Source organism: Hyla sarda, chromosome 4 (genome assembly GCF_029499605.1).
Source record: "Hyla sarda isolate aHylSar1 chromosome 4, aHylSar1.hap1, whole genome shotgun sequence".
Classification (NCBI taxonomy): domain Eukaryota; kingdom Metazoa; phylum Chordata; class Amphibia; order Anura; family Hylidae; genus Hyla; species Hyla sarda.
In genome coordinates, this window is record NC_079192.1 from 138,454,621 (window position 1) to 138,468,477 (window position 13,857).

At 41.8% G+C, this 13,857-nt stretch overlaps 1 protein-coding gene across 3 annotated transcripts in view; it reads right to left on the minus strand.

The window, feature by feature from the left end:
* Window positions 1-201: 201 nt before the first annotated feature.
* The window catches only part of SLC24A5 (solute carrier family 24 member 5), a 79,410-nt gene continuing 65,754 nt past the window's right edge, over window positions 202-13,857 (minus strand). The window contains exons 7-9 of one of the 3 annotated variants that reach the window (XM_056572284.1): window positions 9,471-9,677; window positions 3,106-3,207; window positions 202-1,847 (exon numbers count right to left, since the gene is read on the minus strand). In XM_056572284.1, coding sequence (XP_056428259.1) covers window positions 1,525-1,847; window positions 3,106-3,207; window positions 9,471-9,677 — 632 coding nt within the window. In that variant the 3' untranslated portion in view covers window positions 202-1,524. The remainder of the gene's footprint in view (window positions 1,848-3,105; window positions 3,208-9,470; window positions 9,678-13,857) is intronic. The other 2 variants (XM_056572286.1, XM_056572285.1) reach the window with 2 other exon arrangements.

Sequence of the window (13,857 nt, forward strand, 5' to 3'; positions counted from 1 at the left end):
TGTGAAGTGAAAACCATTTCAGGTGACTACCTCTTGAATCTCAACAAGAGAATGCCAAGAGTGTGCAAAACAGTAATCAAAGCAAAAGGTGGCTACTTTGAAGAACCTAGAATATGACATATTTTTTGTTGTTTCACACTTTTTTGTTATGTATATAATTCCACATGTGTTAATTCATAGTTTTAATGCCTTCAATGGGAATCTACAATTTTCATATAACACACATATACATGTATTATACAATAGAATAAAGGACACTGGAAAAAGTAACACTTATCTTCAGCTGTGAGCAGCAAGAAAGAGGATTGACAGTTGAGACCTATAATCTATATGGATTGGCTGTTACATGCTACCATATGTTTGGTTGCGCTAAAGTTTTCTTCACCTTTTCAATATGTTAATCCTTGCTGCTGTGAGCTAAATTAAAAGAAAGTATAGCATAATTCGAGCCTCAGTCTTGTAATAAAATTGTAGTTACACCGATTTGCCATTTTAGTGCCGAATCCGTTGTGCCTAGCTTGTGCTACTGAAGACAAAACACCCAAGGAATTGTTTTGTGGGTCGTATGCAACCTGTACACACGACAAAGCTTAGAATTGAAGGATTGTGGGGGTCTCTGGGTCGGATGTTTGTTTTAGGTGTGGGAGGGAGAGAGGTACTTTTTTTGCATGGGGTTTGGACTTGCTCTTGTGTGGTGCCCTTTTGGAGAGAGGTGATGACGTTCTAGAATTCCCCTTTGTTTTGATGCCAGAAGTATGTTTGTTGAGGGTTATCAATGGTTTAAGTGTCGGACTCCTATTGGAGTATATTGATCCGTTTTCTCTTGTTTTGTGCACGCAAGGTCATAGTGATGGCTTTAAAAGACGTGTCCTCCCCTCCTCGGTCTCGGTGGATAGCTTTAGTGAACAAATATGTTCCCCTAGATCATGCATTGTACGCAAGTCGGAAATGTCAAAAAAAAATTGATAAGGCCTGGATGCCGTGGATGTTGTCTCTACTGTCTCTACTGTAGTCTCTACTGATCCTCCGCTTCATGGGACCTCCCAATCTCAAGTTGGTATCGTAGATAAATGGTGAGCTCCCTGGAAATGTTTTTTTTGTATGTGTATGAATGGGTTTGTCCTGTCGGTGGTGTGTTACTACTGTTTTGGTGTTCTCTGTGGGGAGAATCCACACCCTCGTACTTATAGGGGTATACGATTGCTTGATTATAGACTATTCCTTCTGGTACTTTACACATCCAGTCTTATGGTCCGACTGTTGCGTGTTTGAGGGTGGGGATGGTCCTCAGGGACTGTTAATTGTATGTTAATTTTCTTGACAAAAGTTTAAAATTTATTAAAAAAAAATTGAAGGATTGTCTAGAGCTTACAGGAGAACAGAGTTTGCTGAAATGCTATGCTTAAAAAGTTGAGCTCACCATCACATAGTGACATGTATGGATGTTATTAAACCACTAGGATTCTTATTTTAACATCAAATCACTAAATGAAAATTAAATAAGGTAATCAAACGTCACATTTACTAGTCTCCACAAAAACGTACAGGCATACTTCCTATTATTCCTAGTTCATACAAAATTGACAATGTAACAAAAATGAGGTACATGATTAGACAGATGACACCCAACTTCTTATCCAGCTTCCAGCCATTTATGTGGACTGCCACAAATATAAAGACAATTGAAAACAATAAAGAGATGGTAGTATAAGTTAGTCCACTACTGTTCACTTCCACTGGTGATGACCGGTCTACGAAAACAGTCTTAATAAACCATGGAACTCCTAAGCAAAGCATGTCAAATACATTTGATCCCACAATATTTGACATGGCCATATCACCCTTTCCTGTAAAAACAAAAGGAGACACTTATTTTTAAGTCATATCATATTTTGCCAAAAACAAACATTACATTTGTAATTACACAAACACATCCTAAATTGAATATTTTGTGCTGTTTGGGCTATAAACATATGAAAAAAAAAAATACAGCAGACTGTCTGTATTCATGGAGGAAGCAATGTATTGTTTACTGGTTTTACTCTAAGTAATTTCATATGTTCAACAGACAGTCATAAGTTGTAGAGTCCTAACACAATGCATTTTGACTATGGTATAGAACAGGCCATTTACAGTGAATCTTTATTTTAAATCAATAAATCAATAGTACAAGCCTATATAAAAAACAAAAATGTTTGTTTCTCCACTTCTCAGAAGAATCTTTGTCCTCCACCCATACCTGGCTCCTGTACCTGAACACTCATTCCTAATTCACTAGAAAAATCAAACCTCAGTGAAACAGTGATAATATGTATAAGCATTACAGGTTACAAAGGCAGCCAACAGAGGGGGAGGAGAGGGGAGGAAAAAAATGTGGTGGTTATGATGGATTCTAGCGGCATGACCCCAGGAGATCATACATTTATCATCTTTATGATCCCTTTAAAGGGGTACTCCGCCCCTGGCATCTTATCCCCTATCCAAAGGATAGGGGATAAGATGTTAGATCACCGCGGTCCCGCTGCTGGGGACCTCGGGGATCGCCGCTGCGGCACCCCGCCATCATTACTGCACAGAGCGAGTTCGCTCTGTGCGTAATGACGGGCGATACAGGGGCCGGAGCAGCGTGATGTCATGGCTCCGCCCCTCATGACATCACAGCCCGTCCCCTTAATGCAAGTCTATGGCAGGGGGCGTGACGACCATCACACCCCCTCCCATAGACTTGAATTGACGGGGGCGGGCCGTGACATCACGAGGGGTGGAGCCGTGAGGTAACGATGCTCCGGCCCCTGTATTGCCCGTCATTACGTGCAGAGCGATCTCGCTCTATGCAGTAATGATAGCGGGGTGCTGCAGCAGCGATTCCCGGGGTCCCCAGCAGCGGGACCCCGGCGATCTGACATCTTATCCCCTATCCTTTGGATAGGGCATAAGATGTCTAGGGGCAGAGTACCCCTTTAAGAATGCAACCATGAATACTTCAAAAGCATGCAGGACACCTCTTCAGACTGAAGAACAAAACCAGTTGGCAGAAATGACCAAACAATCATCTTCATGTGTGTGCCACATTAAGTAGACACAGTATAATTCATCGACACATACCTTCTCTTGCAACAAGCACACTTGCAACAGTGTCTGGTATACTTGTTCCTGCAGCTAGTAGAGTAAGACCCATAACGGTATCTGGAATGCCCAGTGTTTCACCTGAAAGTGTTATTGATATTCATTAATTATACGCATCGAAAAATGTTGCAGAAGGTGGTTTAGGGATGTGGTAATGTATACCATAGGTACAGCCAATGATCTTTAAATCAGTATAGTAAATACACACACACATTATATATATATATATATATATATATATATATATATATATATATATATACACACATACATACATACATACATACACATACACATTCTGTTTTTCTATACTAATTTTGGACCGGGCATTGGAGTCGAGGTAGTGCTGCAAGAATTATTCTGCTGTGTGTGTGTGTGTGTGTGTGTGTGTGTGTGTATACACACACAGCAGAATAATTCTTGCAGCACTACCTCGACTCCAATGCCCGGTCCAAAATTAGTATAGAAAAACAGCAATGCGGCACTCCAAAGAAGATTAAAAAAAAAAAAAAAAAAAAAAAGGTGAATTTGTTGTCTCACAATATAGCAGCAACGTTTCAGTTCCTCACTGGAAAAAGCTTGAGAAAGGTTCCAGTGAGGAACTGAAACGTTGCTGCTATGATGTGAGACAATAAATTCACCTTTTTTTCAAATCTTGTTTGGAGTGCCGCACTGCTGTTTTTCTCTCTATATATAATTAAATATATATATATATATATATATATATATATATATATATATATATATACACATACATACACACATAATACATACACTTAGTTTAGTCTGTATATATATATATATATATATATATATATATATATAATCTTAAGTATACATGGGAATGATTAAAGAGAACTGTTCGTCACTTTAATGCTGCCCGACTCGTTAGGGCGATACTCAATTACTTCTCCCTTCCCCACTAGTCTTGATTGATAGAGCATGAAAGGCAATGGTTGGTTCTCTTTAAAGGGGTTGTCCCCAGCCCGCCTAATAAAATATTAAAAACCTTAAAGGGGTACTCCGGTGGAAAACAATTGTTTTCAAATCAACTCGTGCCAGAAAGTTAAACAGATTTGTAAATTACTTCTATTTAAAAATCTTAATCCTTCCAGTACTTATCAGCTGCTGTATGCTCCAGATAAATTTAAGTTTTTCTTTTCAGTCTGACCCTTTTGCTCTCTGCTGACACCTCTGTCCATGTCAGGAACTGTCCAGAGTACAAGCAAATCCCCATAGGAAACCTGTCCTGCTCGGGACAGTTCCTGAAACGGAAAGGGGCTGTCTGGAAATGCTGGGAGTTGTAGTTTTGCAACAGCTGAAGGTCAACAATTTAGAGACCACTGCCCTAAGGGTATGGCCACACATCGCAGAAATGCTAAATCATGTGGATTTTCCACTGTACATTTTGGTGCAAGAAGACGCTGAAAAGAAATGTTCCCCTGACAGCTGACAGAGCGAACAAAGAGATTGGGGGCATGATAAAGGACATATCCAGAGAGAACATAGAGATCGGGGACATGATAAAGGACATATCCAGAGCGAGCATAGAGATCGGGGACATGATAAAAGGACATATCCAGAGCGAGCATAGAGATCGGGGACATGATGAAGGACATATCCAGAGCGAGCATGGAGATCGGAGACATGATAAAGGACATATCCAGAGCGAGCATGGAGATCGGGGACATGATGAAGGACATATCCAGAGCGAGCATGGAGATCGGGGACATGATGAAGGACATATCCAGAGCGAGCATAGAGATCGGGGACATGATAAAAGGACATATCCAGAGCGAGCATGGAGATCGGAGACATGATAAAGGACATATCCAGAGCGAGCATGGAGATCGGGGACATGATGAAGGACATATCCAGAGCGAGCATGGAGATCGGGGACATGATGAAGGACATATCCAGAGCGAGCATGGAGATCGGGGACATGATGAAGGACATATCCAGAGCGAGCATGGAGATCGGGGACATGATAAAGGACATATTCTGCTGCTGTGCTGCTGTCTGTCTGAAGTGGAAGCAGGGGCGGGAGGCTGTAGAGAATTGTTCCCCTGATCTGTCTGCTCTGACAGCTGCCAGAGCGAGCACAGAGATCGGGAAAAGGGAAAAGCTGAGCACATGAGAGTGTAGAGGGGTTTCAGAGAACTGTGTCCAGCACCAAAATAATATGGGGCGGGTATGTGCGCCTCAGCCAATCACAGTGCCTGTGCTGACTCAGCATTTCTATCAGCTGTTTGGGACACAGCTCTCTTCAAGAAACATAATTCTTCATTACACCGGAGCTGTAGATATGGCATCACAGTGCTGCTCAGCCAATCACTGGCCACAGAAGTGTCCCACCTCGGACAGTGATTAGCGAGCGCCCCTGTCAGTTTTCCCAGCTGTGGACGCTACTCTCTGCAGCTCGAGGGAAAGCAATGCAGAGCGCTCTGATACCTGAGGCTACAAGGGAGAAAGGGAGATGGAAAAGTTTTAAATTATTTTATCGGGCAGGCTGGGGACTGGACAATCCCTTTAAATCACACTTATTACGTAGTTTTTGGACTACACACCAATCATGTCCATATGCCCCCACTTACAAAACCAAAACAAGAGCTGTTGGGCCGGTATACAATCAGTATATGCTCTTTTCTTTACTGAATAAAACAGCATAGTCTACTGCACTATTCTATCAATCAGCATCCTATAAAAAATGTTTTAATATGGCAGAATATGAGGAAAGATGCACTAACACTTCAAAAGTTCATTTCATCTGCTTTCAGAAAATTTTCGGTTTGTGGCGAACAGGTTCTCTGCAAACTGGCAATATAAAAAGTCTCAAAACACGTGTATAACACTGCTTAAGATCTCTGAAACAGCAGCTGAGCGCGTGTCCTACCCGGCAGGTCGCGGTTGCCATTAACAACTGGGACCCACGCCGAATGCCCAACAACGATCAGGCCGATGTTCGGCATAATTTTTGTTCCATATTGATCACATGAATAAAATGCAATCAATATGTGCCATCAAAACTACAAAGCACAATGCAAAAAAGGAGCCCTCATACATCCCTGTATGTGTAAAAATTAAAAAGTTATAAGGGTCAGAAATGGACAATTTTTTTAAGCATAAAAGTTAGTAAATTAAGTAAAAGTAATTAAGTAAAATAAAACAATACCTATATAAATTGGGTATCATGTTAACTGTATGGACTTACAGAATAAAGATAACCTTTGGAAGGAGGAACAACAACAACAAAAAAAACAAAAGAGTAAAAAGGGTTAAAAAGCATACAGAATCCACTAGCACAATGTGGATAATAGTATGCCTGGTTGTCAACAGATGCCAGCCAGTGTTAAAATGCCCACAGTTACTAGAAAAGGCAATGGCTTTTTTCATGTACTGCAGTGCATAAGGCTTTATTAGCCTCTTAAACCCACCCCTATTCTGTGTCCTATTATAGGATAACCTGGGATCATGTGATCTTTCTGATAGCTGCAAGGTATGCTAGGCTACCCTGACCTCATCTGAGTATTCCCAGTACTTCCTCCTTTCATTTAGGTGCCAAAACACCTTCTCTTCCTCATCTCTTCTGCTATTATTACTGCACAAGTCAAACCTGGCATTGTTCAAAAGTTTGGCGAGCCGCTTCCACCCCAAAGTTCAGAGTGAGACAGGGTTCGCTGGGCTTCACTCGCTCATCTCTGCCTATAAGTAACAGTTTCCTTTTATTTATGGCTATCCAATGGCATCTGTTGAAGGAATATATCAGAAATTCCTTGCTGATGTACACTCTGATGTACAGTGTAAAAGCATCCTAACCACCATAAAGCAAATAAGAACTGTACACACGATTGATAAATAGTCTAAACCTACATGTTTTCAGCTTACTCCCAGTGGAGTGTAACTCGATACCCATTGATTCACTTCAATCCTGCAGCCTTGGTTCTTCAGCATCTTCCCAAAGCTGGCCCCTCCTCAATCGTTAAACAGTGAATTATTTTGTCTTTTTTTTTAGTGCCAGGGAAAAAAAATTACTTCCTAAAGTCAACCATAATTCCTCGTGAGTATCTGAAGAAAAGAATAATAGCCTCGTAATATACCCCGTAATCTATCCGTACTAACTTTGAGACGTGACAATTATTTTTTTTTATACATACACTTTATAAAGTAAGGGCACGTGACATTAATCTTTGGTCTAAGAACAAAAAAAAAGGTGCTCCTGAAGAATTTCATCTAAATGCTTCTTGGCAAATCATCAATTTGTGATATTTGTCCACATAACAGGCCAGAGGGGACATAAACAGACTTAACATTCCGTGCAGGGACTAAAAGGATGTAACACAAGTTAAAATTAAGATTTCTATGTTTCAATCCTTCCCTGTACCATTGATATGCCACATGTGTCTACCAGGACACTCAAAAAGACTGCAGTATCCTCTGATGTATGTCGGCTTTGATCATAGACTTAAATAAGAATCGCTATCTATTCTGACAGAAAAGAATACGCTCTGCAGCTTCTCAGTTTTGTATTCCAATGGTAAGATGGAGGTTATTTTGGTCACCTGTATATGCCACAGGCATGCTAAATTTCTACAGACACCTTAGTCATGCTATACACTCAGTAGTAACAAATAAAGTGGCCCTTATAATCAGGGCCGTTCGAAGGAATTTGGGGGCCCCAAGCAAAATAGACAGGGAGGGCCCCCCTCCACCCCCTCCCCACCTTATGTGTCATTCCTCCCCCCACCTCCCCACTCCCCCCCCCTTTTTATTTATTTATCTTTCCCCCTCTATGTTTTTTCCCCTCCCTACCCTACCCATGTTCTCAGTTACCTCCTCTGGCTCCTTCCCTGGACCCTGTAGCGTGGCCGAGCATCTCTACCTCCTGGCTGTCACTCAGTCTGAAAGGTGAGCACTCAGTGTACACATCCTGTCAGTCCGGCCGGGAACAGGAAACTGGACTGACAGCCAGGAGGATGAGGAGCCCGGCCATGCTACAGGGAAGGGGAGGAACTCGGAAGTTGACCAGGAGTGCTGCAGCCGCTTGAGGCTCTCTATAGAACGCTCAGGTGGCTGCAGCCTTATAGGAAGCACAACAAGCACCGGCTCTGCTTGGGGCCTCGGGACAGCTCGGGGCCCCAAGGAATTGCTTGGTTTGCCTGTCCTTTAGCGACGGGCCTGCTTATAATCATGAAGCAAAATAGTAACAGAAGTTTACAGACAGAAGACGGCCATACAGACGGCTGCCTGAAGAAACTAAAAGTCACTGCTGCGCCGAGAACTGCGTATTAATCGTCTTGAATGCAGAAACTAAGGGGGAGATTTATCAAAACCTGCCCAGAGAAAAAGTTGCTGAGTTTCCCATAGCAACCAGTTTGCTTCTTTCGTTTTTCAGAGGCCTTTTCAAAAACGAAAGAAGCGATCTGATTGGTTGCTATGGGCAACTTAGCAACTTTTCCTCTTGACAGGTTTTGATAAATCTCCCCCTAAGATTCTTACATCTAAGAAAATTACATCGTGGTTTTTATTTTTATATATTTTTTTTATTATTAAAAACACTACAGACAGATGTTGTTATTTGGACGTCAGTAGGAAAATGCCATTTTATCTTTCAGCGGCTATTTTCTCAAAACACAGCTTCAGGTGTGTTATTCTGGCAGTGGTATTTTTCTCACACAGACCTTTACTTTTTCCTGCTTAACAATAACACATGAAAGGGTACGTTCACATGGACATAAAACATGCTGTTCCAGAAAACGGGATTTCTGCATCCAAAAAAACTGCTCCCATTTACCTCAATGGGGATGAGGGAAACACACTGAACAGTAGTGCCATATCACTTCTTTTTAGCGCGGTTTATGTCTGAAGCTTCCATTGAAGTCAAGTGCTGGCCATCCGTGGTTGAACAGAAATGAAACTTGCTTATTTTAGTGTGTATATACATTTATATTTATTATATTTATTAATTTTTTTGCAATATTTTTCTCACATCCCTCAAGAGAAATCCTTTACATTAATCATTTAAAAACTGTTACCAAAAATGCTACTTAACCCTTCCATTAACTTAAACACTCTATTTTGGACAATTAATGACTCATGAAAACACAAATGACAACTCATGAAGCTCATACACAAAAAAACCCAGCATTTTCGTGTTTTTAGGCCAAGAAAACCCAACATAAAAGAAAGCTTTTACATAACTGTAGGGGAAACGGAGATTGCCTTGCTTACCAATTGGAATCTCGCACTTGTATAGTGATCCCAATCAGGCAATTTTGCTTGTTTATGCTATAAAAATAAATCCCACAAAGTGTATACTGGTTTAGTGCATGATAGAATTCACCCACCTACTATTGTCACCATCCAAACCAAAATGTAAGTTACTGTAGAGATCCAAACGGCTGACATTATAAAGGTCAAAATGAACCACTTCTTCCATGAGCTTCTTCTGCAGTCAGGTACAGTCAAGTAGAGCAATGTAATGATGGGGAGTGACAGCACCCAGAGAATTCTTTTCAAGTCATTCTCTGGCATTGTGAACACGCTTGGAGGGTCTGATGTAAACATAAAAGAAATACGGTATGAACAAAAATACACAGAACGCATTAACCTGAGACTATAAACCCATAATAACAGCTGTCAAAAGAATAAGCGCTCCCCGCACTGTGAATTTCTACTGAAGAAGAAACGTAGAATAAAGGGAAAATGCATAGGCCTTGCATTCCTTTTTGTTTTAATTATTTATTTATTTTTTAACTATACTGGTAAAACCCTAATTTACTTAGCGCTGCGTCTGCATATAGATAGGATAGATACCATATTACATAACTTAAAGGGGCAGTAATCATACACAAAGAATCTAATTCTGTTCTCACATACTGTCATGGAAAGTGCATTTTCAGCTTAAATTCAATACTATTTATAATAGGGGTAGAGGACTCTATAAAACTGATGGGATGTTACATTACAGAGGGTTTTCTGTATATCACAGTGACCTGCCGCACACTGTACATAACACGGTATAAGCATTCTTCCTTAAGAAATTGTTTTTATTGGAAGCAACACTAGAAAGATTCAGTCCACAAATGCTGCACTCAAAATACGTCTCCCAATCCCGCAGCTGTGCCTTGTCAAGAATACTAAAAAGGGGCACTCTGCCCCTAGACATCTTATCCTCTATCCAAAGGCTAGGGGATAAGATGTCTGATCGCAGGGGTCCCGCCACTGGGAACTTTTCTCCATGCAGCAGATGTCTGTGGTGCCGCAGCCGAAATTGCGGGGGCCCCAGCGGTGGGACCCTGGCGATCAGACATCTTATCTCCTATCCTTTGGATAGGGGATAAGATGTCTAGGGGCAGAGTACCCCTTTAAAGCTCCCAATGACTTTAAATGGGACCACTAGGCACCAGGGAATAGCGCCATTTAACCCCTTAAGGACCAAGCCCATTTTGACCTTAAAGGGGTACTCCGGTGGAAAACTTTTTAATTATTATAATTTTTTTTTTTTTAATCAACTGGGGCAAAAAACATATGCTGCTCTGGACAGTTCCTAAAATGGACAGAGATGTCAGCAGAGAGCACTGTGTTTGTGATGTCAGCAGAGAGCACTGTGTTCTGAAAAGAAAATAATTTCCTCTGTAGTATTCAGCTGCTAATAAATATTGGAAGGATTAAGATTTTTAAAATCTGTTTGACTTTCTGGCACCAGTTGATTAAAAAAATAAATAAGTAAAAAAAAAAGTTTTCACGGAAGTACCCTTTTAAGGACCAGGCCAATTTTAATTTTTGCATTTTCGTTTTTTCCTCCTCGCCTTCTAAAAATCATAACTCTTTTATATTTTCATCCACAGACCAGTATAAGGGCTAGCTTTTTGCGTGGCCAGTTGTCCTTTGTAATGACATCACTCATTTTACCATAAAATGTATGACGCAACCAAAAAAAATACTATTTGTGTTGGGAAATTAAAAAGAAAACAGCAATTTTGTTAATTTTGGAAGGTTTCATTTTCACGCCGTACAATTTACAGTAAAAATTACTTGTTCTTTATTCTGTGGGTCAATACGATTAACATGATACCCATGATTACATACTTTTCTGTTATTGTTGCGCAAAAAAAAATTTTTTTTTTTAAATCGCAAACTTTTTAACCAAATTAGTACATTTAAAATCCCTCTATTTTGATGAGCTATAACTTACATTTTTCCATATAAGCGGTGGTATGAGCTGCTGGAGACCCCGGGGATCGCCGCTGCAGCACTGCACTATCATTACTGCACAGAGCGAGTTCGCTCTGTGAGTAATGACGGGCGATACAGGGGACGGAGCAGCGTGACGTCATGGCCTCGCCCCTCGTGACATCACGGCCCGTCCCCTTAATGCAAGTCTATGGCAGGGGGCGTGACGACCGCCATGCCCCCTCCCATAGACTCGTATTGAAGGGGTGGTCCGTGACGTCACGAGGGGTGGAGCCGTGACGTAACGACGCTCCGGCCCCTGTATTGCCCGTCATTATGTGCAGAGCGAACTCGCTCTGCGCAGTAATGATAGCGCGATGCCATAGCGGCGATCCCGGGGCTCCCCAGCAGCGGGACCGCGGCGATCTGACATCTTATCCCCTATCCTTTGGATAGGGGATAAGATGTCTAGGGGCGGAGTACCCCTTTAACATCATATTTTAATAGTTCGGACAATTAAGCATGCGGCAATACCAAATGTGTTTATTCATTTTTCTTCACACTTTTTGGGGGTAAAATGTGAAAAAGGAACAATTTAAATTTTTTTTATTGGGGGGAGGGGATTTTTAATTTTGTAATTTTTTATTTTTTTTTTACACTTTTTATGTCCCCTTAGGGAACTATTTATAGCAATCAGTTGATTGCTAATACTGTTCAGTGATATGCATAGGACATAGCACAGATCAGTGTTATCGGCTATCTTCTGCTCTGGTCTGCTTGATCTTAGACCAGAGCAGAAGAAGCCGGCGGAGGCAGGTGAGGGGACCTCTATCCGCTATGTTAGCTGATCTGATCCCCGCGGCCGTGCCGCTGGCGATCAGGTCAGCATAAAATGTAGCCATCTGTATTGATCACGACATCTGAGGGGTTAATGGCAGACATCCGCACGATTGCGGATGTTGGCCATTACCGGTGGGTCCCAGGCTGCTATCAGCAGCCGGGACCTGCCGCACATGACCCGATCATCGCTCCCATGCTCGCGGTCATGTACAGGACGTAATTGTACGTCATGGTGCATGAAGTACCGCCGCACTAGGACGTACATTTACGTCCGTGGTCATAAAGGGGTTAATGTTTAATAAATTACCATTCTTTTCTTGTTTTCATTTTTCCTCTTGTGAAAATGAAAAGTATGGGGCAACACCAGCATGTTAGTGTAAAAAAATATATATATATATATTTTTTTACACTAACATGCTGGTGTAGAACCCAATATTTCATTTTCATAAAGGGATAAAAGGAGGAAAAGCCCCACAAAAAATTTGTAACACAATTTCTCCTGAGTACGGAAATACCCCAGTGTTGCCCTAAACTGTTGCCGTGAAATAAGACAGGGCTTCGAGGTGAGAGAGCGCCATGCGCATTTGAGGCCTAAATTAGGGATTTGCATGGGGGCGGACACGGATAAAAGCATTACTCTTGCCTCTGCCACCACAAATAACCTACACCAGTGTTTCCCAAACAAGGTGCCTCCAGCTGTTGCAAAACTCCCAGCATGCCTGGATAGTCAATGGCCGTCCGGCAATTGTTGTTGTTTTGCAACATCTGGAGGACCACAATTTAGAAACCACTACACAGTGGTCTCCAAACTGTAGTCCTCCAGATGTTGCAAAACTACAACTCCCAGCATGCCCAGACTGTCTGGACATGGTGGGAGTTGCAGTTTTGGAACTTGTAAGGGGGAGGGAGTGGTCTCCCGCCGGACACTCCGGGACTTTAGCTAATTAACCCAATCAGCGCCACGGGAGTGCGCATTTAGGTATCGCGTCATCCACCGTATAAAGGCGGCGTTCTGCACGCAGGGGTTAAAGGGGACTCTGCTGGAAAACATTTATTATTATCAAAAGAAGGCAGAAAGTTAAACAGATTTGTAAGTTACTTCTATTTAAAAATCTTAATCCTTCCAGTATTTATCAGCTGCTGTATGCTCCACAGGAAGTTCTTTTCTTTTTGAATTTCTCTTCTGTCTGACCACAGTGCTCTCTGCTGACACCTCTGTCCATGTCAGGAACTGTCCGGAGCAGGAGAGGTTTGCTACAGGAATTTGCTCCTACTCTGGACAGTTCCTAAAATGGACAGAGGTGTCAGCAGAAAGCACTGTGGTCAGACTGGAAAGAACTACACAACTTCCTGTGGAGCATACAGCAGCTAATAAGTACTGGAAGGATTAAGATTTTTATATAGAAGTAATTTACAAATCTGTTTAAAGGGGTACTCCGGTGGAAATTTATTTATTTCTTTTTAAGTCAACTGGTGCCAGGAAGTTAAACAGATTTGTAAATTACTTCTATTAAAAAAATCTTAATCCTTCCAGTACTTATTAGCTGCTGAATATGTGTCCACGCCACTCCGGACTGTCACTACTGCCCTAGTCGCTGTCATCACGTCCCCGGGGTGTCCTTGCCGCTCCGGACCGTCACCGCTGGCCAGGATCGTTGCTCTCCATCACAGTAATCACGTCGCTGCTCACACCGCTCCTATTGGATGACGGGACGGCGT